Source organism: Rhinolophus sinicus, linkage group LG05 (assembly GCF_036562045.2).
Source record: "Rhinolophus sinicus isolate RSC01 linkage group LG05, ASM3656204v1, whole genome shotgun sequence".
NCBI lineage: Eukaryota > Metazoa > Chordata > Mammalia > Chiroptera > Rhinolophidae > Rhinolophus > Rhinolophus sinicus.
In genome coordinates, this window is record NC_133755.1 from 108,106,530 (window position 1) to 108,130,826 (window position 24,297).

Here is a 24,297-nt window from a genome sequence, read left to right on the forward strand (position 1 = left end):
TGAAGTGATAGAGTGAAGCGAGGAGAGTCATTTTAGGTTGATTGTGAGGGAATGCCCTTCATCAAAGAAGTGATATGTGAATATAGACCTGAATGCCTTGAGAGTAGGAGACATGATGATATGTGGGGACAGAACATTTCAAGCAGAAGAAACAGTAAATACGAACGCCATGATGCACCTATGTTCTTGACATATGAGAGACACTAAAGGAGGCCAGTGGTGTTGGAGTGGCCGAGGCGGGGACTGTGGGAGGAGATGAAGTCAAAAAAGGATTGGGGAGCTAGACTGCGGAAGGCATTTGACTGTAGGTCTGATTATGTGTAAAACCGCTGAAGGATTTCAGCAGAAAAATGGCCTGATCTTATTTATGTCCTAAAAGGTTCATTCTGACTATAGAGTAGAAACTAATAGACTCGGGAGTATGACCGGGTACAGGCAGACTGGTAGAAAACTGATTGTAATAGGCCGGATAAGAGAACTTGGTAGTTTGGACTAGATGCCAGTGGAAATAGTGAGAAGTTGTCAGATGCTGGAGGTATTTTAATGGTTGATCTGACAGAATTTGCTAATAGAAGCAGAATATAAAAGACAGAATTTGAGGAAATGTCTCCACTATATCTCCAAGGACCCATTTCAAAAATAAGATTTATTTCCAAATCTGTGTACTATAAACAAATGTCAAAAACCTACTTTGGTGATCATTTAAATGTCTCTAAAATTTAGGATACAAAGCACACGGTTTAGGTTTATATTTCCTTTTCTCTTTCATTTTTATTAAGATATAATTGATAGTTTTAGGTGTACAACACAATACATTGATATATGTATATATTCTGAAATGATCATCACAACAATAAGTTTAGTTAACACTCATCACCACATATGAATTTTTTTTTCTCATGATAACTTTTAAGATCTCCTCTCTTAGTAACTTTCAAATGCACAATACAGTGTTGTTACCTGTAGTCACCACGCTGTTTATTTTTTTATATATTCTTGTTCCTGAGTCCAACACAAATTCATGCTCATGCAGTTTAAGCAATTTTATCCTTTAAAGCCATCAGCATTTTGTCATTCTACCTTTTGAATCCTTGGACAAAAGCTAGAATGAAATTGTTCATTAAAATGACTATGTAGAGCTGTAACTCACATTCAGCTGCCAGTTAACAAAGGAAACACATCCTACTTCCCCGACCATTTTTGTGTTTCTTCTTCTATTTATAAAGTCATAGAGCTGCAAGAATGGAACAATGCTTAGAGGTCAACGAAGTTTAGCCATAAACTGGTCAGCTCCATTCTACTTAAACTATTTTATACTTTCTAAGTTAAAAAATAGCTAAAAAGTTTATTATCTAAGTTGGAACCGTGTTTGCAAAACACCTTTATCTCTCCAGCCTAAAAAATGTTGTTTGTACTAGTGCTCCTATCATAGTTACAACCCTGGACCTTAAAGTAGAAAACAATTATCATGTTATAGTGCTTCAGATTATCAGTAGGTCTGTATTCTTTTAGAGATAGCTGGGTGAAAATAGTTACCTGATATTTCCAGGTTTATCTAATCTGTTTTATAAAGCCATATTCAAGGACAGTTAGTCAAGGAGTCATTATTAAATAATATTTCTTTTCCCTGAAAAACTTGAACTAGAAAACATTGTTAATAGCCATTCTTTCTCATTTCAAGTAAGCCAAGTGCCCTAAACTTTTCCTCTGCTATGCCTGTCTTATGCCAATTCCTAGCACTACTACTAAATACTGCTCTGTTGGGAATCTCTCATATAGTCTCCAGATCTTCAACTGCTTTTGCTTCTTTATCCTGGTTTCATTTACTGTTAAGATATAAGAGAGTCTACATGTCGCTACTTTGGAATGCCTCTTTTCTTGTAGCACCTTATGTATACATTATTTGAGTCTACATTTTAATGAAAATTCCCTGGTATCAGACAATGGCCATTATTCCAAGGGACTCATTTCAGAAGACCCGTTTAGTACACTGTACAGGAAAATGTTTTTCCTTGTTTATTCTTCTTTGATTCCTCAGGCTTTCCAAGAAAAAGGTTTGGTAGAGCATTCCTTATATTATATAGCATTTCCCAAATTAAGGTTTTCACAAATATCCATGATGCTATTTACTTCTAGCAGCCTTGTTGCCAGAGTGTTAGGGCACCCACACAATTTGTCATACATCAGTGCTTCCGCTTCAGAGTGGATACATTTTTATCCTTGTGCATCTTAATAATTGAAAGTTAAAGATTTGTTTCATTATCTTGCTCAGCCAACCATACTCTAACCTACTTCTGTTATATAAAGAACTTCTCTATAGTTTTTGATATGATTCTAGGGAAATCTTACTAATTTATTTTATATTTCTGTATCAAAGTAAAATGAGTCCTGACCTTTGTTTTCATTTGTATTCATATTTTCATATATATCTACTTTATTAAAATATGTAAAATCATTCTTTGGATAATTACACATTTTTAAAGGATGCCTGAATCATTCCTTCAATGAATCTTTTGCAGTATATCTAGCCAGTGAAATTTTGTGAACTTATTTCTTACTTATTCAGTGTCCATCCCTTTGGTAACTGTCTAGTGGAGAATGCCTATAGAAAGACCAAACTAAGGGCTATTATTTATTTTGGATTTTATATTTACTGGGGAAATGCTCATGGTCTAAAGAAACCAAATGCGGTCACACAAAACTTAGTTGGAAATGTGCAACACCTAGAATGCACTGTATTGCTCAGCAGCATTGAACACGAATAGGAAAAACAGAGGAAAAGCTGACTTCTACCATCACTATGCATATCTATGACAAAAGAGTTTACATCCTAAAGGATGCAAAGTATGTAACAGAGATGGTGTACATACGTGTTTTAGTAGTACACCTTGATGTATTGGACATGGATTGTGAAAGCTGTTCTGAAATAGAATATCATAATTTCAGAATTAAGATTTCTGTTAAGAATAAAGGCCAAGAACTCTTGGGTTTCTTGCATGTTGACACATAGACCTAATTATTCTCTATGAAGAATGTGAGCTACTGCAAAGAAGTTGCTCGTGACTTCTGTGCCCTAGGGAAGTTATGAAAAGGAGCTTTGCATAAAGGGATCAGTGCTTTGCCTCAGTTCAAGAGATCTGGAAGAGAACTCCAACTAGGGAAAGGCTTTCAGAGGTGGGATTAGCACAGGGGCCATATGGGAAATTAAATGGCTTCTAGTTCCCTGGAGATAGTGCATCTAAAAGATGGTGGAAAGACAGGTCTTCCCAGCATGATTTCATTCTTCTGGTTGAGATTAAGCCCTTAGAATCTAGTAGAATCACATTTATAGAACAGACTAGAAATATCAAAATTTAAAGCCAACCTGAAAACAAAATTTGAATATTAAAAAATAATATCCCTGGTCTCTATTGGTTTATGCAGAAAAAACTTCGAAATTACTAAAGTTGGCATACTGCATGCTTTTTTTCCGATTTTGCTGTTCAACTAATTAGAAGGATATTGCCAGGAGTTTGTGTGAATATGAAAAACAATTCCATTTTAGTTGTCTCTATGGCAATACTTGCTATCTCTATGGCAATAGTGGCCTGCCTCTATAAAGATAACCAGTGAAGAGAAAAAGGCACTCATTTCCTTTCAACATTTTCTTCATTTTTTCTATTATATGCGGTTATACTAAGAATTCTGTGCTACATTATTCCTCTTTTCCATTGCTTCCTTCACTGAATTCCAAATCAATAAGTGCTCATCCAAATTTTACAACTGAAAAATATGACTCAGATTAAAGATCAGTGTCCTTTTATATCGATGCAAGCCGGTATGCTATTTTGTATCTAGGAAAACATACTGGGTTTGGAGCTAGATTTGGCCATAAACCTTGACTGCACAACTACCTGATCTTCTGCAGGTTATTTCTTCTCTAAATCCCTGTTTGCTCCTTTTAAAGTAGAGAGAATAATATCTTCCTCAAGGAGTTATTGTGAAGATTAAAGATAATACATATTTAGCAGCTGGTATATAATAGGCCCCCATAATTGGCAATGGACAAATATAGGGCCAAATATGGGCTATGCTACTGATAGGCTGTGTGACTTTGGTCAGGTCACTCAGTCCCTCATAGCCACAGTCTGCTTCTCTAGGGACCTTCTAAAATTCGTAACTAAATTTAATATGTAAGTTTCGTTGTTGTTGTTTTGTTTTGTTTTTTTTAAAATCTCTGTAGTACACTTATTGTTTATTTCACAAACTTATTTTATTTGCCCAGACTTCTAGGCAAATAATATAATGAAATCTTGAAAACCATTTATGCTGTGTCTGTATGTTTTTAAATGAGTTTGTAACACAATTGTCTTCTGTGGTGTTATGATAATAAAGGCCCATAAGCATTTCAGTAGTATTTTCACTTTGCTAGCTTAAGAAGTTACTCCTCTCTTCCATGTATTTATTTGTTGTTAATCAGATCCCAGTTCCCTTGAATGAGTCACACAGAGGAATGCTTTAATTTTATAATTTCTGCTCCTTAACATGTAATCCATCACCTGTAGTCTGCAGAATATTATCAATTATCTCTATAGATACATCAAATAATTCCATACCATCACTATATCCTCCTTAACTCATAAAATAAATTAATAAGTTTTCTTTTGTCTTTAAATACTCTTTTGAACAGTCAAAAATATTTTTTTTCTGCTTTTGTTACCTACTTAAATTTTTCATAGGAAGAATTTTAACTTCAGAAATGTAAATAATTACTTATATAGCTACTTTAATGTGTTTTTTTTACTTGATGTTCTGTTTCAATCTCGCATATGACTATGAGAGAGCAGATGCGAGTGCATCTGTGTGTGTGTGTGTGTGTGTGTGTGTGTGTGTGTCTGTGTGTGTGTTCTAAAATATTTATCAGTATTCGAACCTGAAATGCAGTTATTTTAGTTAGATGCAGTTGTTTTAAAATTCATGCTCTGGGCTTGAGTGATGTTAGTGTCTTTTCTTAAGTTACATAAAAGAATAAACACACTTTTTAATCAAAGTTAAACTGAATTGAAAATCTGATAATAACAAGATTTAAAGGACGTCTGACTTTAGATGCTGAACACTATTTTATTCAAGGTGTGGCTGTCAACTACAAAATAGAATTGTGAAGATATAGGAACTGAACAGTTAATGAAGGAATCATTTATATAGGATAATAGGATATGTAGAGCCTATTATCTGAATTCAAATAAAGCCTGATTCATTGAAGTTATTGATAGGGTTTTAAAATGCAATAGGAATACAGGGGACATAACTGAGATTAAGATACTGAAACATTTCCTTTGCTACTACAAAATATCTTAATAATCAATTTCAATATCTATTTGGGCTGTCTTATTACTTTTACAAATATGAAGCTTCTCCTTTTGAAGAATCTGTCTCTGTTATTTGAGAGCATTCATTTCCCTCTCCTTTTTTCCTAGGTAGTCTCCTTTTTTTCCTCCAAACTCAATGCCTGCATAATTCTTTTAACATTTCCTAACTCCTTCATTAAAAAGTTACTTTCCCTAAAATGTAATAATAATCTTACTAAAGAAAATAACCTCTATCATCTTTAATATTTATTGTAAAAATCCATGACATTTCAAAAATACCAAAGTACATAAGAGATATGGAATATTTACTCTTTAAATATCAATTTCTTAACAGAAAGTAAATAAATTGTTGTGTAATATAACTTAGACTACATAGGTGAAGCAAAATTGTAATTGGTTGGCATGCCCTTTTAACTACGTATAAATCATTGTGAAATAGGGCACTTAATTTAATCATAGATTGTGCATTTTATGTTTGTGCATGCATGTGTATGTGGAGGAAGAGTAAATTATTGTTTGTTTGAGGACTTTTTGTGTGTTTGTTTTTGGTTTGACAATCCAAAGACCAAAATTGTTTTCTGAACTTGATGGGAAAGAGATGATGTTCACAAATACAGAACTCATGTATTAGTTGGTGTTAATAGTCATTCTTCAGTTTGTTTATATTTCAACCATAAACTCATGAAAACCTACTGTAATTCCATTCAGATATAGAGATTGTTTTTTGCAGCATGATGACCCTAAACTAGTCTATAAAATGGGACTCATTGTATTTGGTTTAGACTGTGTTGTTGGATCAAGTGAGGTAACGCACTTGTCATGGCACTTAAGTGCTCAATAAATGGGATCTTCTGTCACTATTATTTATCCCTCCTCTTTCTTCAAAAAATTACATTTGGTTAGGCACTCATGTGTCACCTCAATTCTCCCTATTTTGAAAAAGGCATAGGGCTTCTGATTTCTTTTTGATAAGTTGAAGGGGCAAAAATTCTATGCACAACATGAAATCATGTCCTTGCTCTTATTTACATTATCTTAGAGTCATGTATTTAACTTTGCCCAGGTCCATCTCCCCAGTTAAAATTAGTCTCCTACACTTTATTTCATTCTTCCTTCAGTATATGAAATCAATATTTATTAAACGTCTGCCAGGTACCAACTATCCTCTGGGCACAAACAGGTGAGGCAAGTGTGCTGGTCTCTACTCTTAAAGAGCTGACACTCTGGGGTGGGGGGAGTATAAGTTTTTAAATGTAAAACTTATGTAGATGAATGAATGAATATAAGTTGTATTGTTGTATGAAATATAAGGAAAAATATTTTAAAGACTAAAACCATAGAGATAAATAAATAGACACATACATATAATTTAAATTGTGGTAAATTATATGAAGAAGGGAGACTAACCATGATTACTAACTTACTTGTAGATATGGAGGCAGTGGTTGCTAAGTGCTAGAAAGTTCTCCTTGGCATTTAATCCAGGACTTGATGGTCAAGTATGAATTTGCCAAGGGAAGAGTTGGGATGAAATAAAAGACTGTAAGTGTGACTAGAGAGAAGTCGTTGGTGGGAAAAGATTTGAAATAACACTGATGGGTAAGTCAAGGACCAGGTCATGGAGACCCTGGAAAGGGTTTTTGTATCTTATACAAATATATAGAAAATCATCGGGGAGTGACATGATGCAACTCTGCTTTAAAAACAACTCACTGCAGTATAGAAAGTGAATAGGAAATGTTCAAGAATGGAAGTAGCAAATATAATAAGTTGTTTAACTTAGGCAAGATTTGATGAACTATTATGTGGCAGTCAAGGTGGAGATAGGGAAATGACTTTAAGTTATGTTTTAGAAAAGAAACAGCAAGCATAATGATGGACTAGATTCTGGGGATGAGGATATAGACATGTCAAGGATAACTACCTTTTTCTGTTTTGAGAAAAGGGTGGATGGAGGTACCCTCTAAAGAGATGGGGCAGACTAACTAGGGAAATACTATTTTGATAAAGAATGGGTGGAAATTAAGACTTAAGCTTCAAAATTGCTTTGAAGATGCCTGAAGACATTCAACTAAACAATTTAAATAGACAGGTTTGGAGTTTAGAAGAAAACGTCTTATACCCATTCTTCCCATATTTAAGATATTTGTGTGAAACAGGTGTGTCACTGGATTGTAATCTCTTTCTACCATGTTTCCCCGAAAATAAGACCTAGCCAGACCATCAGCTCTAATGCATCTTTTGGAGCAAAAATTAATATAATGCCTGGTATTATATTATATTATACCCAGTAATATTATATTATATTATACCCAGTATTTATATTATATTATATTTTATTATATTATGTTATAATATTATATTATATCAGACCCAGTCTTATATTAAAATAAGACTGGGTCTTATATTAATTTTTGCTCCAAAAGACGCATTAGAGGTAATTGTCCGGCTAGGGCTTATTTTCAGGGAAACATGGTAGGAACTTTTTCTTTTTTAATTTGGGATCTTCCACAGCATTTTACAGAAGGTAGAGAATGGTTGAGGTGAAGAATAAATGGAAATTGGCATATATTGTGTTCTACTGTGTATAGGGAATAAACTAACTGTATTTGGCTTAATCATCATGAAAGGCTATTGATTTTTACAGATGGTCAAACTAAAGAGCAATTAAATGACTTGCCAGAGATCACTAAGTAATTGGAAGACTAAGTCTATTTGTCTCCAAGGATCAAAGATATCACATTAAACCCCAGTGCCTTCTCTTGTGCCTTTGGTAAATACCACTCATTTAAAAATATATATGGCGTATTATGTCAAACCTACTACATGTTAGGATTCTATTATACAACAGTAAGTATGCAGAATTATTTTCCTTTTGGAACTTATAGTCTAGTGTGGGAGGCAGATAATAAACAAGTCTACATAAACTAGACAGTATTTAACTCTGAATAGGACCATAAAGAAAATAAACTGCATGATATATTAGTTAGAGAGGAATGGGAGGGAGTTGAATTTTTTTAGATGCAGCAGTTAAGACAGACCAACCTAAGGAAAAAATAATTCTGCAGAGACTCAAGCATAAGAAAAGAAAAGAATGTTCTAGTTAGACAGGAAAAGATCTGTTGTGGAAAAAAAAATCTGTGCAGCTTGATCAAGGTCAGCAAACAAGGCAGTCAAGTATAATGTGACTGCAGAGATAATACTGGTCACAAAGGACAATTTTTCTTATGTAATCAAATACTGTATTTATTTCATGATCCATCATTTATGAATTGATTATGGCTGCTTTCTATCATACTGGCAGCATTGGGTAGATGCAGCAGAGGCCTGGTGGCCCACAAAGATGAAAATATTTGTTGTTTTGGCCCTTTATAGAAAAAGTTTGCAAATCTCAGCGATACAGCATGGCCTGAACCTAATTTTAGAGGATGATTGTCATATTTTTAGACCAATGTTCCATAATTTATAAAGCCTGTAACTCCTTATAAAGCCACTGTGTCGTTGTTAGAATTCATCTCTCCTGAGTTAGTTTACTATTTTGGTCTTCTTCTTCTTCTTCTTCTTCTTCTTCTTCTTCTTCTTCTTCTTCTTCTTCTTCTTCTTCTTCTTCTTCTTCTTCTTCTTCTTCTCCTCCTCCTCCTCCTCCTCCTCCTCCTCCTCCTCCTCCTCCTCCTCCTCCTCCTCCTCCTCCTCCTCCTCCTTCTTCTTCTTTTTCTTCCAATGAGGGCAGGAACTTTAACTGTTGTGCTCACTGGTGTATTTCCATTGCCCAGAACTGTACCTGGAATGTAATAGGTACTCAGTTAATATTTGTTGAAAGAATTAGTCTATTTTATTCCATCTTTAGGAAAACTTATCAGTCTACATTATGAACTATTCTAATTAGGAGGCATCTAATTTACATCTTCAAATTCTAAATTTGATCATGCTCCGGATCTACAGATTTCTTAGGCTACAATATGATTTTCATCCTTTTCGCCTGCTCCTCTAACTAAAACTTTCTGCCTTATTAAGAATATAACTGTTTAAGTTATATTAAGAATATCTAAGACGTATCATTCCCTCATTGCATGCCCTTGCTCACATCATTCTTCCTGCCCAGACAGTACTATTCTGATACTTCTGGAACATTGCAGGCCTTGTTAGTCCCTAGGTCAGCACAGTCAGTTTCCTCTTCCCTTCTCTCAGACTCAACCATCAAACCGTTGCTCAGATGGTGCCTATTCAGAAAGGTCTTTCTTGGCCAACCAACCATGCTCCATCACATGAGTCATTTCTTTCATACTGCCTGTCACAATCTAGAATCATCTGACTTGTGTGTTCATTTACCCAATTTTATGTGTCCCCCGCTAGACCTTGAGCTCTTTAAGGGCGAAGAATTTGTATCTGTTGTTTACTTCTAAATCTTCAGTGGTAGGACTGTGCTTGGAATACTCTCAGGGCTTAATAGAGATTTGTTTGGATGAATGAATTTCCAGAATGAACTCTTCAGCCTACAATGATCTCTTTTCTCTTGTCAAGTCACAGCACTTTCTAATGCTATTACTCTTCTGGGAATGGATGATTCACTATCTAGGGAAGCCATTGAATTATTCACTTCAGTTGTTGTTTCCTGCTTGCTTGGATGCTGCCTAACTCCTCATAGCTTCCTGACTTATTTCTCTAGGAAGTTTTAAAGACACTTAAGTGTCAAAAACAACAACAACAACAACAAAAACAACATAAAACAACACTATACCACACACACACGACACGTGACACATGCACACACACAAATGCATATGAAAAGAGTCAATAGTGCTACATATACAAAAGCTCTCATTTTAAAAATGTTTTTTTCAATTACAGTTGTCATACAATATTATATTAGGTTAAGGTGTATTACATAGTGATTAGGCATTTATATAATTTATGAAGTGATCACGCCACTAAGTCTAGTACCCATCTGACACCATACATAGCAATTACAATATCATTGACTATATTCCCTATGATGTACTTTACATCCTTGTGAATATTTTCATAACTGGCAATTTGTACTCCTTAATTCCTCTTTCACCCATCCCCCTAAACCCCCTCCCATCTGGCAACCATGAAACTATTCTCTGTATTTATGAATTTGTTTCTGTTTTGTTTGTTTGTGAGAAAGAAAAAGATAGTCTGAAAGAACACACACTAGATAACAGGAAAAGTGTAGAAACCACCATGCTTTTAGAATGCATTTCTCTTTCATGAAAAAGTGTGATGTTGAAAAATAACTTCTCCAATATATGTCTGGAACAGGAGTAGGCACACTTTTTTCTGTAAAGAGCCAGATAGTAAGTGTTTTAGGATTTGTGGACCATACAGTCTGTGCTGTACTATTCAACTGCCATTATTGCATGACTTCATTTAACTTACATATACCAAAATATAATATAATTTCTTTATTTTTTTAACTATTTAAAAATATGAAAACCTTTTTACCTTGTAGACCATAGGGAAAAAAACCTGATAGGATAGATTTGGGCTGTGGATTATAGTTTTCCAATCCCTGTTTGAGTCAGTTCAGCTTGAATAATAGTCATGTCTATGGAGTGGATGTACCACATGCCTCAGCACAATCACATGCTGGGGAAGCAGGAGTCATGTGGGAAGAAGCAGAGGGAATCCTTCAGAGAGAGTACCAAAGTCTGGCTCAAAGACCATGAGCAGACATAAGAAACATGCCCGTCTGCTCAGAGGCTCACAGGTTTTAAATGGCTAAATGGCATCTAAAGGTGATGATTCACAAGTAATTTGTAAGGTATTATTATTATTATTATTATTATTATTATTATTATTACTTTGGTCCTGAAAAAGAATATGCAAAATGGTTAATTATTTGAAGTTTCACTATATATACTATGTAATAAAAACGAATAAGTTGAAAAAATTATCCATGACATACCACATACTTTCTTGACTGCCTGTCTAATTTGCCTACTTTAAAAAAATTAGAGGCTCCTGCTTGATCTCTTTAAAAACAATCTGTAAACTACTAATGTGAAGAACATTTCTCATCTAGTTCTCTGCGTGCTGCTCCTGGGACTTGGGGATCCTACACTACGTAACGGTGATGGTGAAGATGGAATGGAGGCAGTGCTATCAGAGGACCACAGTCCACACACATGTCCCTGCCTAGTGGCTTTGTTTACTGGGAAGTGATGGCTACGTGCTGCTCTCTAGCAAGCCAGTTCTTTCTCTATCGCCTTAAACATTCTAATCCTAACATTTTGGGAAAGGAGATAGAGTAAAAGGGGGAAGTGGGGAGAAGAAGAGAGCAACTAAAAATCTGTCAGTTTGAATGTCTGAGTATTTCCTATAAAATATCCTAATATGTGATTTTTCATAGAGTTGTTAGAACATAAAGATTGTGCTGGGCATATTAAAGAATAGATAGATAGATAGATAGATAGATAGATAGATAGATAGATAATAGATAGATAGATGATTGATAGATAGATAGATAGATAGATAGATAGATAGATAGATAGATAGATCCCCATTTGATAGCCACCATTCTGCAGTGGTATCTAGTTTTTATCTCCTGTTACACAAGCAAGATAGTTTTAATTTCCTCTACCTGAATCATTATGTCTGTCTTTTATAGTTAGTGCAGAAATATTACAGTAAAGCAAAAGTACATCTGCTGGTAATTTGTTAGGTAAAATCAAACTACCCTGCACAAGTGTAAAATCATACACTGTGGAGTAGGCAAACTGACATTTGAATCCCAATATCACCGCTTAACAGAGTCCACTTCCTCATTTGTAAAGTAATGTTACAGGTAAAAACAATGAGGATACTGATAATGACAATACCTCCTAGCGTTGTCCTAAATATTAATAAGATATCATGTGTAAAGGACCTGACCAAGTACTTTGCTGAGATCAGTGCCTGGCACCAAGGAGGCATTTGAGAAATACTTATTGAATAAGTGTTCAATAAATGTCCTCTGTCCTTTCCCTCCCAAATGCCCTCAGTATTTCACAAGGCACTCAACATCACTATATAAATATAAAAATCATGTTTTTTCTTAAGCTTCTAAATACCAGGGGTTACCCTCCATGTAGACTGCGTAGTGCCTATGCACTTGCTATGGGTACACAAAAAATATGAGTAGTTGCTTTCTAACACACTGATGTGAGGCATCATTCCCTCCCTCCCATATTTTTCTTGCAGGATTTCAAAACTGTACAGGTGGCCATCTTGTAATACTGAGTGACGTTTGCCACAAGCAATTCCATTTTGATAACTGGCGAATTTTCTAATATTGATGAGTCAGACCTAGTTTGTAAGATGTTCCCTCTGAATCAACATGAAAAATGAGGCAAAGTTTAAATATAACAGAAATATTAATACAGTGGTCCCCTCTTACCCGTAAGGGATGTGTTCTCATGCTCCCCGATTGGATACCTGAAACCACAAGATAGTACAGAACCCTAGATACCTGGGGTGCCAGAAAAATGTATGCAAGTGGACACTGGTCAGCATTGCTCAAGCAATACTTTGCCATAATTAGAAGTGTCAAGGTGCTGATGGTAACCACTGTGAGCACCCCTTGTAATTGCAGAAGTCAAATGTGACTTGTATTCATCTTTTGTTATCGGTATATATTATTACAACTTTAATATGGTTTTGCTTTCTTAAAAAATGTGTATACATTTTTTTGGCACCTTCTGTGTATTGTTTTTTCCCTATACATACATACATACCTATGATAAAGTTTAATTTGTAAATTAGGCACAATAAGAGATTAGCAATAACTAATAATAAAATATAACAATTACAGCAATATACTGTAATAAAAGTTATGTGAATGTGGTCTCTTAAAATATCTTACTGTACTGTACTCTCCTTTGCACTGAAGGAAAGCACATTATGGCTTCTCTTTGGTCTATCTAAATTGCTAGCATCACTACTCTTTCACTATGGGGCTATTATTAAATAAAATGAGAATTACTTGAACACAAGCATTGTGATATTCTGACTGGTCAATCTGATAACTGAGATGGCTACTCAGTGACTACCGGGCAGGTAAGGGGGATAGCATGAGTCCACTGGACAAAGGGATAATTCACGGCCCAGGCAGGATACAGCAGGATGGCGGGGCATTTCATTATGCGACTCAGAACAGTGTACAATTTAAAACTTATGAATTGTTTATTTCTTCAATATTTTATTTAATATTTTTGGACCACAGTGGACCATGGATAACTGAAACCTCAGAAAATGAAACTGGGGATAAAGGGAGGCTAATGGAAAGGACAGTGTTTAAGGTACCCCTTAAACTTATTCTGTATCACCCTACACATTTGTTTATGATTATGAGGTGCGCATGCACCTAGGAGTTTCCTCTACTCATTTACAGAACGTGAGTCGCTGCATTAAGCACTGAAGTCACTGCCTAAAGCTAGTGCTTTTGAAATTGTCTTTGCAGTCTGTGTCCCTGGCTGGAATGGAAATACTAAATTTGTCATTCATGATGCAGTCATTTCCTTTCTCAATTGAAGCAATAGATTTTTAATGTGACTGACTTTGTGTAACCAAATAATCACAGAAGGCAGCCCATTTTGTTTGGTGGTGGTGGGGACACAGAGAGAGAGAGAGAGAGAGAGAGAGAATGAATTGGCAAAAGAAATCCTATTCAACTCCCTAGGTGGTACATTTAAGTACAATTCCTGCCTTTGTTTATTTGAATGTATTCAACCTAAAGTTTTGAATATGTAATCTCATGCCTGAAGTCACTGAAGTACAACCAAAAAAGAATGCTTGGTGCAAAAATTAGTTACTTGATCATAGTATGGAGCACACAGTGAGGTAATTCCCTTGGACTTGATTATGGGAAAACCTACTCTAACAATAATATCCAGCACTTACATAGGATTATCCACGCTGCAGGTATGGTTCTAGGCACCCAGCTCTCACCTCTTGACAGAAAGTAATTTACCTTATTTCATCCTCCAACATCCGGATGGGGTAGATAATATAATTCCCATGTTACAGAAGAGGAAATTGAGGCACAGAGAGGTTAGGCTATTTGTCTAGTGTCATACAATTTATAAGATGAACATGGAATTTATCTTCTAAAACGAGACATTTGAGAGTGATAGGGGTTGCTGGACATAATTATACAAAATAGCAGGGATAAACAGAGACTGCCCCCCCCCCAAAAAAAAAAAGAAAAAACATTATAATTATCCTAAAATGTTAGGGATTTGAATCCAGGGCTTACATCAGGAGCCCACACTTAAGCTATTCTGGTAAGCTGCCATTTTCCTGTGTTGGTCCTCATTTGCCCATTTTGCTCATTCCTGTGGCATTTATCCATGCATTCTTGCTCACTAGTCTTTTCCTTCCACATACCTTTCCTTTTTGTCCATGAGGCAACTGATGTACAAATTAACTAACTCCAACCTGTGTATCTACTCTTCACATTACAAGGATGAATAAGCCAGAATCCCCATCCACCAGGATCTAATAAGAGTAAAGGACTAAAACCTCATAATTTTCCTGAGGAATAAGGTTAGAATCACCACGCTGCTTAAATGAACCAAAAAAGGGCTCAGTGGTTACCAAAAAAAAAAAAAAAAAAAAATCAACTCACATGCTTTTAAACTCATCTGCAAAAATTCCTTATTCTTTCTGAAGAGCAAATATTTGTACTGAACCTGAATCCTTTGAGAGCTTGGCCTATAACAGACATGATGCTCTCAAAGGAATTTGGTGCTGCATATCCAAATTCAAAATGAAAATATTAAAATTGCAAAATAAAAGGGCAGCTGGTTTTGCTCCGAGGTTTATCAGTGTTGAGTCACCTGTTTCCATTGCATATGAAATCAAATCTAGTGTTGTAATGAAAACACGATACAATGAATTAAGGGTAATTCTCAGAGTGTTCAAGGTGTGCCTATTTGTTCAGGGACACTGGGTATTTTGAAGTTTCTTCTAAGTACTTTTATCTTCTGTAAGAATGGCATCTTCTCAGTTTTTGAAGAAAGATGCTCTATCATCTAAACACACAATGACTGGCTTTAATGCAGCAGTTATTAAAGAACAACAGCACATAGGTTTGCTCTTATGCTTTGCATTTATTTCCCTTTGTCAGCACTGGACACATATATACGCTTGACATAATTTAAGACATTCATTTTCAATCTTACCTCTTTGTTATTTACTTAACATATGAGCATCCCAGTTCCCTAAAGACTGTAAATGTGCCTAAATTTTACCTAATGGTTTTTGGCAGTTAAATTTGGTGAAGAAGGGAAAGAATAGTGGAGTGGATTGGTTCAAGTGTCTGGTAGAGGGATTGAAAGGTGGAAATAAGTCATTTTCGAATTATTTTTGCTATGTGGAAACAGGTTTTCTGGTGAATCAATGTAGGGTCATGAAGACCCATAGTGTCATCTTAGGCATCTTCCTAGGTATGTTTAAGGTAAAGATACACAATTTTAAATATTTCATACTTTAAGGAACATGTACATTGATGATTTAAAGCTAGTACTTGAATCTTATCAGTGGATGAAGTCATATCCATTTTTATAATGTATTTATTGAAAATATCATACTTTAAAATTACATTTCTACTAAAATTAATGAATAAATGTTTGGCTTTATGCACTATTTATGCTCAAGACTATGCATTTTAAATGACTTTTGCACAAATTAAATAGTGATCCTAATTGAGTTTTATGTTCTTTTAGACTGTGTTCAAAAGTACAATCTGGTCTAGATAGTCATAATTTTGTAGCCAGTATACCTCTAATTGAAGAACAAATGCATTTTATAAAGTGAGATACATGCATGTATAAATTTATTATTTTTATGTATTTTATAGTATGATATTAGACTAGCATTTATTCAGGACAAAGTGATATCAAGTTGATAGAGAATATGTTTTCTCTACTTGTTATTTCTTCTTTTTATTTAGTTGTGTTTTTTTTGTTTGTTTTATAGCCAATATATAGAGAAACAAAAGAATTATTAGACCTCAAGGCCCAACAATGTGTCTCGTTTATTTTCCTTTATAGTAGAAACCAGTCGTGTGACAGTCAAAAAACCTTCATTTTTTTTTTTTTTTTTCCATCAGTTTTTAGAGCAGAGATGTGAAATAAATTTCCTCTAACACCAAGACTACCAAAGTTACATTCAAGGGATTTGGAAGTAGATGAGCTTAGGTTTGCTTATTGAATGAGCTTACAGGACCCTTAAGTAGCAATGTGCCACCAATGTGCTGACCTGTCTATATGTATGCAGTGGAGCTTTTGGACCCTTTAGGAGACATGAACTGGGTTGTTTATGGATATCAAAGACTATATTGTTTGAAATAAATTAAGAAACCAAATAATTAGGGTTGTTATCCAAAAACAACATTTCACATCCATAATTAATTTATGTTTTACCAAGTATCTTCTTTCCTTCAACATTTAGTTACAAAATCCTTTTTTAGGCTTACTATAATAAATTACAGGCCAAATGAAATCCCATCCTATGCTGATAATGGATGTGTATAATAGCCTGAAAGAGCTTTAATAAAGTAGAATAATAAATACATAACCAATTTAATTTGGAAGTAAGCCAGTGGTTCAGTACTATCAGCTATTTATATAGCTGATATTGTTAAATTCTTAATTTTCATCCTTTCTTGATTTAAATTACAAGTTTCTTTAGAATGAAATCTACTTATGAAGAGCCTAATGGTTTCTTATTTTAGGTGTTCTACTGTGATAGTTTTAAAGTTTCTCCATCACCTTTCTGTTTAAATTCTGCATAAGGCACCTGAAACTTTAATGTAGAACAAGTATGGACCTATGTAAAAGTTATACAAATTATAGTTGTTAATTGAAAATGTGTATAATCAAGTGCTAAATCATCTATCATCCCAGTTTTATCATATATATGTGTGTGTGTGTGTATAATATAAATAAAATAAATATTTATATATATATGAAATAAAAACATTGAGTATATATCAAAAATACATTCAGGCATTACCAAACTTCTCATTCATTGTATTATCAATATATATAAAAATACTTACTGCATGTATAGACACAGCTCTTTATTCAGATGAATGCATTTATTACTTTCAATTGTAGGGTTACACTTTAAGAATTGTTACTATTAATCCATTTGTTAATATTTCTGTATATTATTTTAGCTCTATGGTTATAGCATTAGTGGTGCTTTACTATTTGAGTTCTGACTGTTCTGTCTCCCAGAGCAATATGGAATTATTTTCCATGTCTTCATGGTATCTCATCTAATTCATGAAAACTTTGTTCCATAGACAATGTTCAGATGTAAATGCAGAAAATTTGTTCTGAAGACAAAGTTCCAATTTAAATGTAAAATTTAGTCTATAAATCAAGTGTGTGAATCAAAATATTTAACCAAAAATACAATATGAGCTTCAAACAATTGAAATGGAGGCCAACCATGAACAACCAGTATGGCAGCACTGGCCGATATTCGCAGGATATCCACTCCACCAGTGACCATCGTTGTATGATTCCTGCTGAAAGCAACAGAAGCTCAGGTTAATCTAAAAGAATCAACAACTTTAATGAATATTATCTAATAATAAGAAATAAGTCTGTTTTGTAACTCTGGTAAATATAATTTTGACTCAAAATTTTATTTTGAATGTACTGCAAGGTTTAATTTGATCAATATTGATTGATTACACTGGAAGATTTTAGTTGACATTATTACTTCTTTTTTAATAGTGGCTAGCATTCAGAAGCTTCCTGCTGCCTCTGTTCTAACAGACATCAACTTTCCAATGAAAGGACGGAAGGGAATGGTTGACTGGGCAAGAAACTCAGAAGATAGGGTAGTCATTCCAAAAAGCATTTTTACTCCTCTGTCATCTAAAGGTAAATATGTGAAATAATTTGGGCTTGAATGTTCAATAAGCTCATTTAATAAAACACTAGGCATAAATCTCTATATATTAAACAATTTAAAAACGATCTGAAGTCTTGATTCTCAACTAATTTTGTAAATATAGAAGCTTACACTTGGTCTTTAAATCTCTGAATCCACTGGAGGAAAGGATCTATTAAAATGAAAAAATACATATATGTATATATGTGCAAATTATAGACCTGAGCTTGACATGATCAAGATCACCTCTAAAATTAACGTCTGTTTTCAACAGTGACATTGTGGTCTTATTTTCACCTTGTTGATTTTGACCTTCTGACTTAGTGCTCCAAAAGAGAATTGGCTCTCTTTAACCATATCATATTACGAATTTAAACTCATTAGCTGCAACTAAAGCAGCTTCTCACCTTAGCCTAATGACAGACAGTTACTTTGTGACACAAAACCAATGAAAGCATGTCTTTTAGATTTACAATTAATGTGTGCAGTGTGGGGGCTAACCTGCCCCATTCATGTTTAGGAAAGCATCTCTACCCAGCTTTGCATAAGGAAGTCCTGGAATCCTCTCTTGTAATTAACAGATTAAAGTTTTATAAGATATAATGTTTTTCTTGCTGTTTCACTATTTTTATTTTATTTTATTCTTTCTAGAATTAGATGAATCATCAGTATTTGTTCTTGGAGCAGTCTTGTACAAAAACTTAGATCTAATTTTGCCCACTCTGAGGTAAGCTACAAAATAATAAGCTGTTGTAATCTTTGTGAACTATTCCGAAAATGTGATTATAGTTCATTCTATGAAAATAGTCAAACTAGTTCTGGTAATACAAAGGGCTTTTTCTTAAATGAAATAGAAAATACCAATTTAATGAACAGCTTATTAGCATATTATGCATTTCAAAACAACTAGAAAAGACAATTTTGGTCTCTGATTATAGCTCTGTAATTCTTTTGTAACTAATCATGACTTACCTTAAGATTGGGGGGGGGAAGAAAAAAGAAAAACCTCAAATCTCTATAATAGGATGGGTTGTTTTAAATTTAATCTGTCTTCTCTCTTTATTTGTACTTAATGGTACTGTTCATCAATATTACTTGAAACTAAAGGAATGTCATGACGACTGGGAATACATGTGTGTTTTTGTTCTTTTTGCTTTTTTTTTTTTTTTTAACTTCATTTACACAAGATTTCAATTTGCTTCTAAATAAATATTCAATTACAGTTACATTAAGAAAAAGTGGTGTTCAATTAGAAGACTATTTTTGGAAGAAATCTATTCATTTCTTTCCTCCCAGCCATTAAAAGAAACAATTACAAATAGTAATTCTACCAACATTCATTTATTTGCTCTACTGTCTTAACTACTTTACCTCATTTCATGGAAAACATTCATATCTGTTTGGATAGTGATGTTATCACTCATGATGACCTGTTTCCTCCACCCCACCTCATTTTGGAGGCCTGAGACAAACAAGATTATATGTTTGTTAAACAAAGCCACATTTGCAATGAGCTCTTACTCATACCCTCATGAATGTAGCTTCACACTTTTAGGGGGAGAGACTGTGATTGATATGTACTGTTATACCAGGGGCATAAGAAATGGTCTAATAAATAAAACCAATTAGAGTTCAGTCCAGCAGAAAAAGGCCTCCCAAGAAAGCAATTAAGATTTTGCAGCTGCAGTAACTAGTTACAATTCCTTGGAGAAAATCTTTCTACGTGCAGCAAGTTATTAATATAATCGATGAGTCATGGGGAGTCCCACTCAGTACAATGCAGGTCCTCCTTCAACCACAGAGACAACTATGAGAAGTTGAGTTTTCTTTAACTCCCTTCTCTGGATGGAGTTTGGGCTGTCTGCATTTGAATAGGTTTGCACTTGATTTTGTTCTACTAATAACAGATTTTCCAAACTGATAACTTTACTCTCAACTTTTTCACTGGTTGCATTAAAACACATTGGTATGTACAACTACTCACAGGTAAAATTGGTTTAAAGTTACAGTGACTATCTTTATGTGTGATGTTCATTTGAGGAGAAATATGCTAGAGTTCAAAGTATACCTAGATACTCAGACACTTATTTCCACAGGGAGTTCATTTGTGTAAAGCTCATCTTTTAAGAATTCTAGACTAGACCTTACTTAAAATCAGATCACTTGGGTTTCAATTTCAACTTAACATAACAAAAAATGTATAAACTTGTCCAGTCACTCAGAAATCATCTGCCTTCAGTTCACCATGAAGATAGAAGCATCTTTATAGGCAGTATTCACCCTATTTGCTGCTGAGGGATATAGAGAATGCAAATAAAATATTCAACATAAAATGTTTTTGATTGTGAATTCATGTCCCTACTTGTCTAACAAAGCTGCATTATTATTAATCTTGTTTTGCATAATACCATAGAACTTACCTACACCAATGAAATCAGGTTATTCCAATTTTCATAAATTTATATAGTGAAGGGAATTGAAAATTTATTTAGTGATATCAGCTTTTTGTAAAAAGAAAAAAACACACATTCATTTAGTGTTTCAACATTTTTTTAAATCTGTTGAAATGCAGATTTAGTGGTTACTTACAGTTATGGATAGAATCAATGGATGCATTATGGGTGATTTAATGGACAAAGTAGAGAATTGTTCAGAGTAGTGGGTCCCCTAATACCACCTGTGATACCTAGGATTTCAGATCAACCTTGGCAAAAGTCCCTGACTGTTTTTAATATGTAAACTGTGGAATTGAACTCAAAGGTTCTTTCCATCTTCAGAAATTCCCTCTTTATTACAGCAAAATTATGGAATTTTAGAGTTCTGACATATTCTTTACTTGAAGTCCTTAATAACATTTGTATAAGAATTATAAATAGGTATACGTACTCATATTTTCTATGTATAATAACCTAAATGACTCTAGGAAAACAGTAGTCACATTTAGATTCATTGACCAGAAATAATGACAATAGAATGCTCAAGATGAAATGTTTAAATACTAGTTGAAAGATGAAATATTAGCATTTACTTCATATTTTCTTTTATTTCATATAGTAAGATAATGTAACTAAGCATTTTTATACCTGTTATTTTCCTTTTTAAAAAATTGTTCCAGAAAGTTTAGTGAGTAAACCATGCCAAATATAGATCTTCTAAATAAGAGTAAGCCTTTTAAATGGACAAGGGTAATGTTTTGCTTTGTAGTCACTCAACAAACATTTACTAAGCAGCAACCCTGCTAACCTTATTGCCTTAATTATTTTAAATTACTGTCAAAACTCCCAGAACAGTGTTTAATAAATAATAAAGTTCCAAGAAGTATTTACTTGAATAATTGTTTATCTGATAAAATATCCTATGTAAAGCATTTTTTTTTTTAAATAAGGTACATATAAATTTAGTCTTTATACTAAAAAAATATTTTAGGAACAGAGGAATAAAAATACATCTATCTTGTTTTACTGTATAAATTTGACTCTGAAATGAACCCAATAGGAAAGGAAATATCTTCTTATTCAGATGAAAACAATATACAAATGTGCTCTATGTGTTTACTTATTATTTACCAGATTTTCATGACATGTTTTCCTGTGTTCTTTTTACTAATTCTCTGTTGAAATTTTTGGAGTCAAATTTCCCATACACAGAATAACGTTAGACTTGCTGTTAAGTTTCCAGACATTTTGTATTTTGATATAATCATTTTCAAAACAATACTTTGCGTAATTTCCCTCAAGGGGACTAGGAAGAACTTGACATAATGTTTTTAGTAGATATGATTCAGAAGTTTTCCTTCATATAAGACAGAAATAACGACATGTTGACTCTTTTATTTAGATATTTCTTTTTTCCTCTTGCCTTAATAAGTATTCGGCTATTCTTCAAGCTGCAATTTTTATTTTACTGTGTGTCTTCCCTTTTACAATTAAGCATATTCAAATTGTCCCTTCAACTGAAGGAAGTAGGCTCTGCTGGAATCCAAACTAAATACGTGCTATTTTGAGCATCCCACTTTCATTCTTCTTCAGTGTAATTTCTTATAGTTCAACATCCGAGAAACAGTGGATATTAGTGCTGTGAGGCCCTTTAAAGATGAGTCCCCTCCTTCACTCGGGTTTTATACATGAAAGAACTGAGCTCCTTGTTACTTCAGTGACCTGCCCAAGGCTATATGTCCAGTAAGGGACTGCATTCAACTCAAGTCTTCTGTCTGGGAAAACCAGGACTCTTCCACTGTCTTGTTTCCTCAATGATGCTAATATCCATTCCTTTAAGAAGTACAAGCCATGCACCTCTATATTAGTGTGAATACACAGCTGTCTTCTGCAGAAAATCTTGTAAGGCATAGGTGGCCATGCGTGGACAGGCTCAAGGAGCCTTGGGGTCAATATGGTGGCCCCAACTTAGGCTATTGACACCAAAGCCTGAGGGTGTCACTCTTCCCACCCCCCCGATGACCACTTTTGAGCCTGATAGATGAAGGCTGGCCAGCCAAGCCCAGAGGGTCCTCAGGGGAAGGTGAGACCATCTACACACATAGGCCCTACTCTTATCAAGGAACTAACAACCACTCAAGGTCTGGTGAGCACTTAAACTGGTGAGGATTTTTAACTGTAACGACCTTTTAGTAGGACAATTTGACAATATTAAGAGGCTTTAAAAGTGCATTGTTATTAATACAGCAATGCCACCTCTAAGATTTTATATTATGTAGATCACCTCTAAGAAAAAAAAGAAAATGTGTATCCAAACATACACTCAAGCCAAAGAGTTCAAGAAAGAGTTGTAGCCAATCCATTTTCTGATTCATTTAATAAAGTCAGGTTCCAGATTCAGAGGAAAATCACAATATTTTTGAGTATGGGAGCAATGTGTAGTTTTTTCTGGTAGGACATATAAAAGAGGTAGTCCTGTTTTAAAAACGAAACAACACAAAACTAAAAACAAGCAAAACAAAAAACCTTAAATGGAAATATTAACATTCAAAATATTGCAAAAGATCTAATTAAAATTATATTCAAATTCCACTATAATATTAAAACACCAGGAAAAATACAGCTGAACAGAAAACAACGTTCTATAAGCCGGTTATTATTTGAAAATTATCTTTTAGAAAGGAACAAATTTCAGTGATGCAAAATCATATGTATTCGCTGTCAAGTACACCAACTTAATGAAGATAAATCATGCTGAATTTTCTTCATATTTAGGAAATGGGACTCATTTGAGTTTCCATTATTATATGAATTAAAAGCAATTGGGAAAAGCAGTTGAACTAAATAATACTGGAAATAATAGAAAAACAAAGTCATAATCACTTTAATACCAATACAGCCTGAAGGCAATCAACCTGAAGTAGTGAGTTCTGGCAAGAGCACCAGTTCTTTACTTTCAGGAACTAAACTTTGAACCTTGCTTCTTCATTCTGAGTTTGCAATGAAATACTATAGTTTTCTGATGTTCTGGATCTTTTTATAAAGTCCTGTTATGGGAAAATTAAAATCATCCCTGGGGATAACAAATTTGCATGACTAATACTTACAATATCACACAATCAGTACAGTATTTACAAAAGTCTGAGTTTAATTTGGCCATATCTTTTAAAAGCGAATTTAAATCCCTGATTACTTAGCTTCTTTGTGATTCTAAGTTCTTACATCCTTTGCATATCTAACTTGAAATTCTATTCAGTTTTCAAATCTCTGTTAGCCAACCCTACTTTTTAGCAGCCATTAGCTCGTTTTAGTTTTAAAACAAATCTATTTAGCTTAATAATTCTGATGAAGTCCCCAGTTTCTATAACATATATGAAGTCATCTATTTTATTATGGTTTTATTTAAATTGGGAGATTGTTTAAAACAATTATGAAAACATTCCATTTAGAATGCACTATTCTCCCATAAGAAAAGATGAAGTAGTGCCATTTGCAACATGGATGGATCTTGAGATTATTATGCTAAGCGAAATATGTCAGACAGAAAAAGTCGAGAACCATGTGATTTCACTGATATGTGGAATATAACACTGAAAACACCA

The 24,297-nt window shown here is 34.1% G+C and overlaps 1 protein-coding gene across 5 annotated transcripts in view; it reads left to right on the forward strand.

Annotated features, from left to right (window-relative positions):
• ADGRB3 (adhesion G protein-coupled receptor B3) overlaps window positions 1–24,297 on the forward strand; it is a 681,550-nt gene that overhangs the window by 350,965 nt on the left and 306,288 nt on the right. For all 5 annotated transcript variants that reach the window (XM_074333154.1, XM_074333156.1, XM_074333155.1 and 2 more), the window contains 2 exons: window positions 18,101–18,250; window positions 18,912–18,987. In XM_074333154.1, the coding sequence (XP_074189255.1) occupies window positions 18,101–18,250; window positions 18,912–18,987 (226 nt within the window). The remainder of the gene's footprint in view (window positions 1–18,100; window positions 18,251–18,911; window positions 18,988–24,297) is intronic.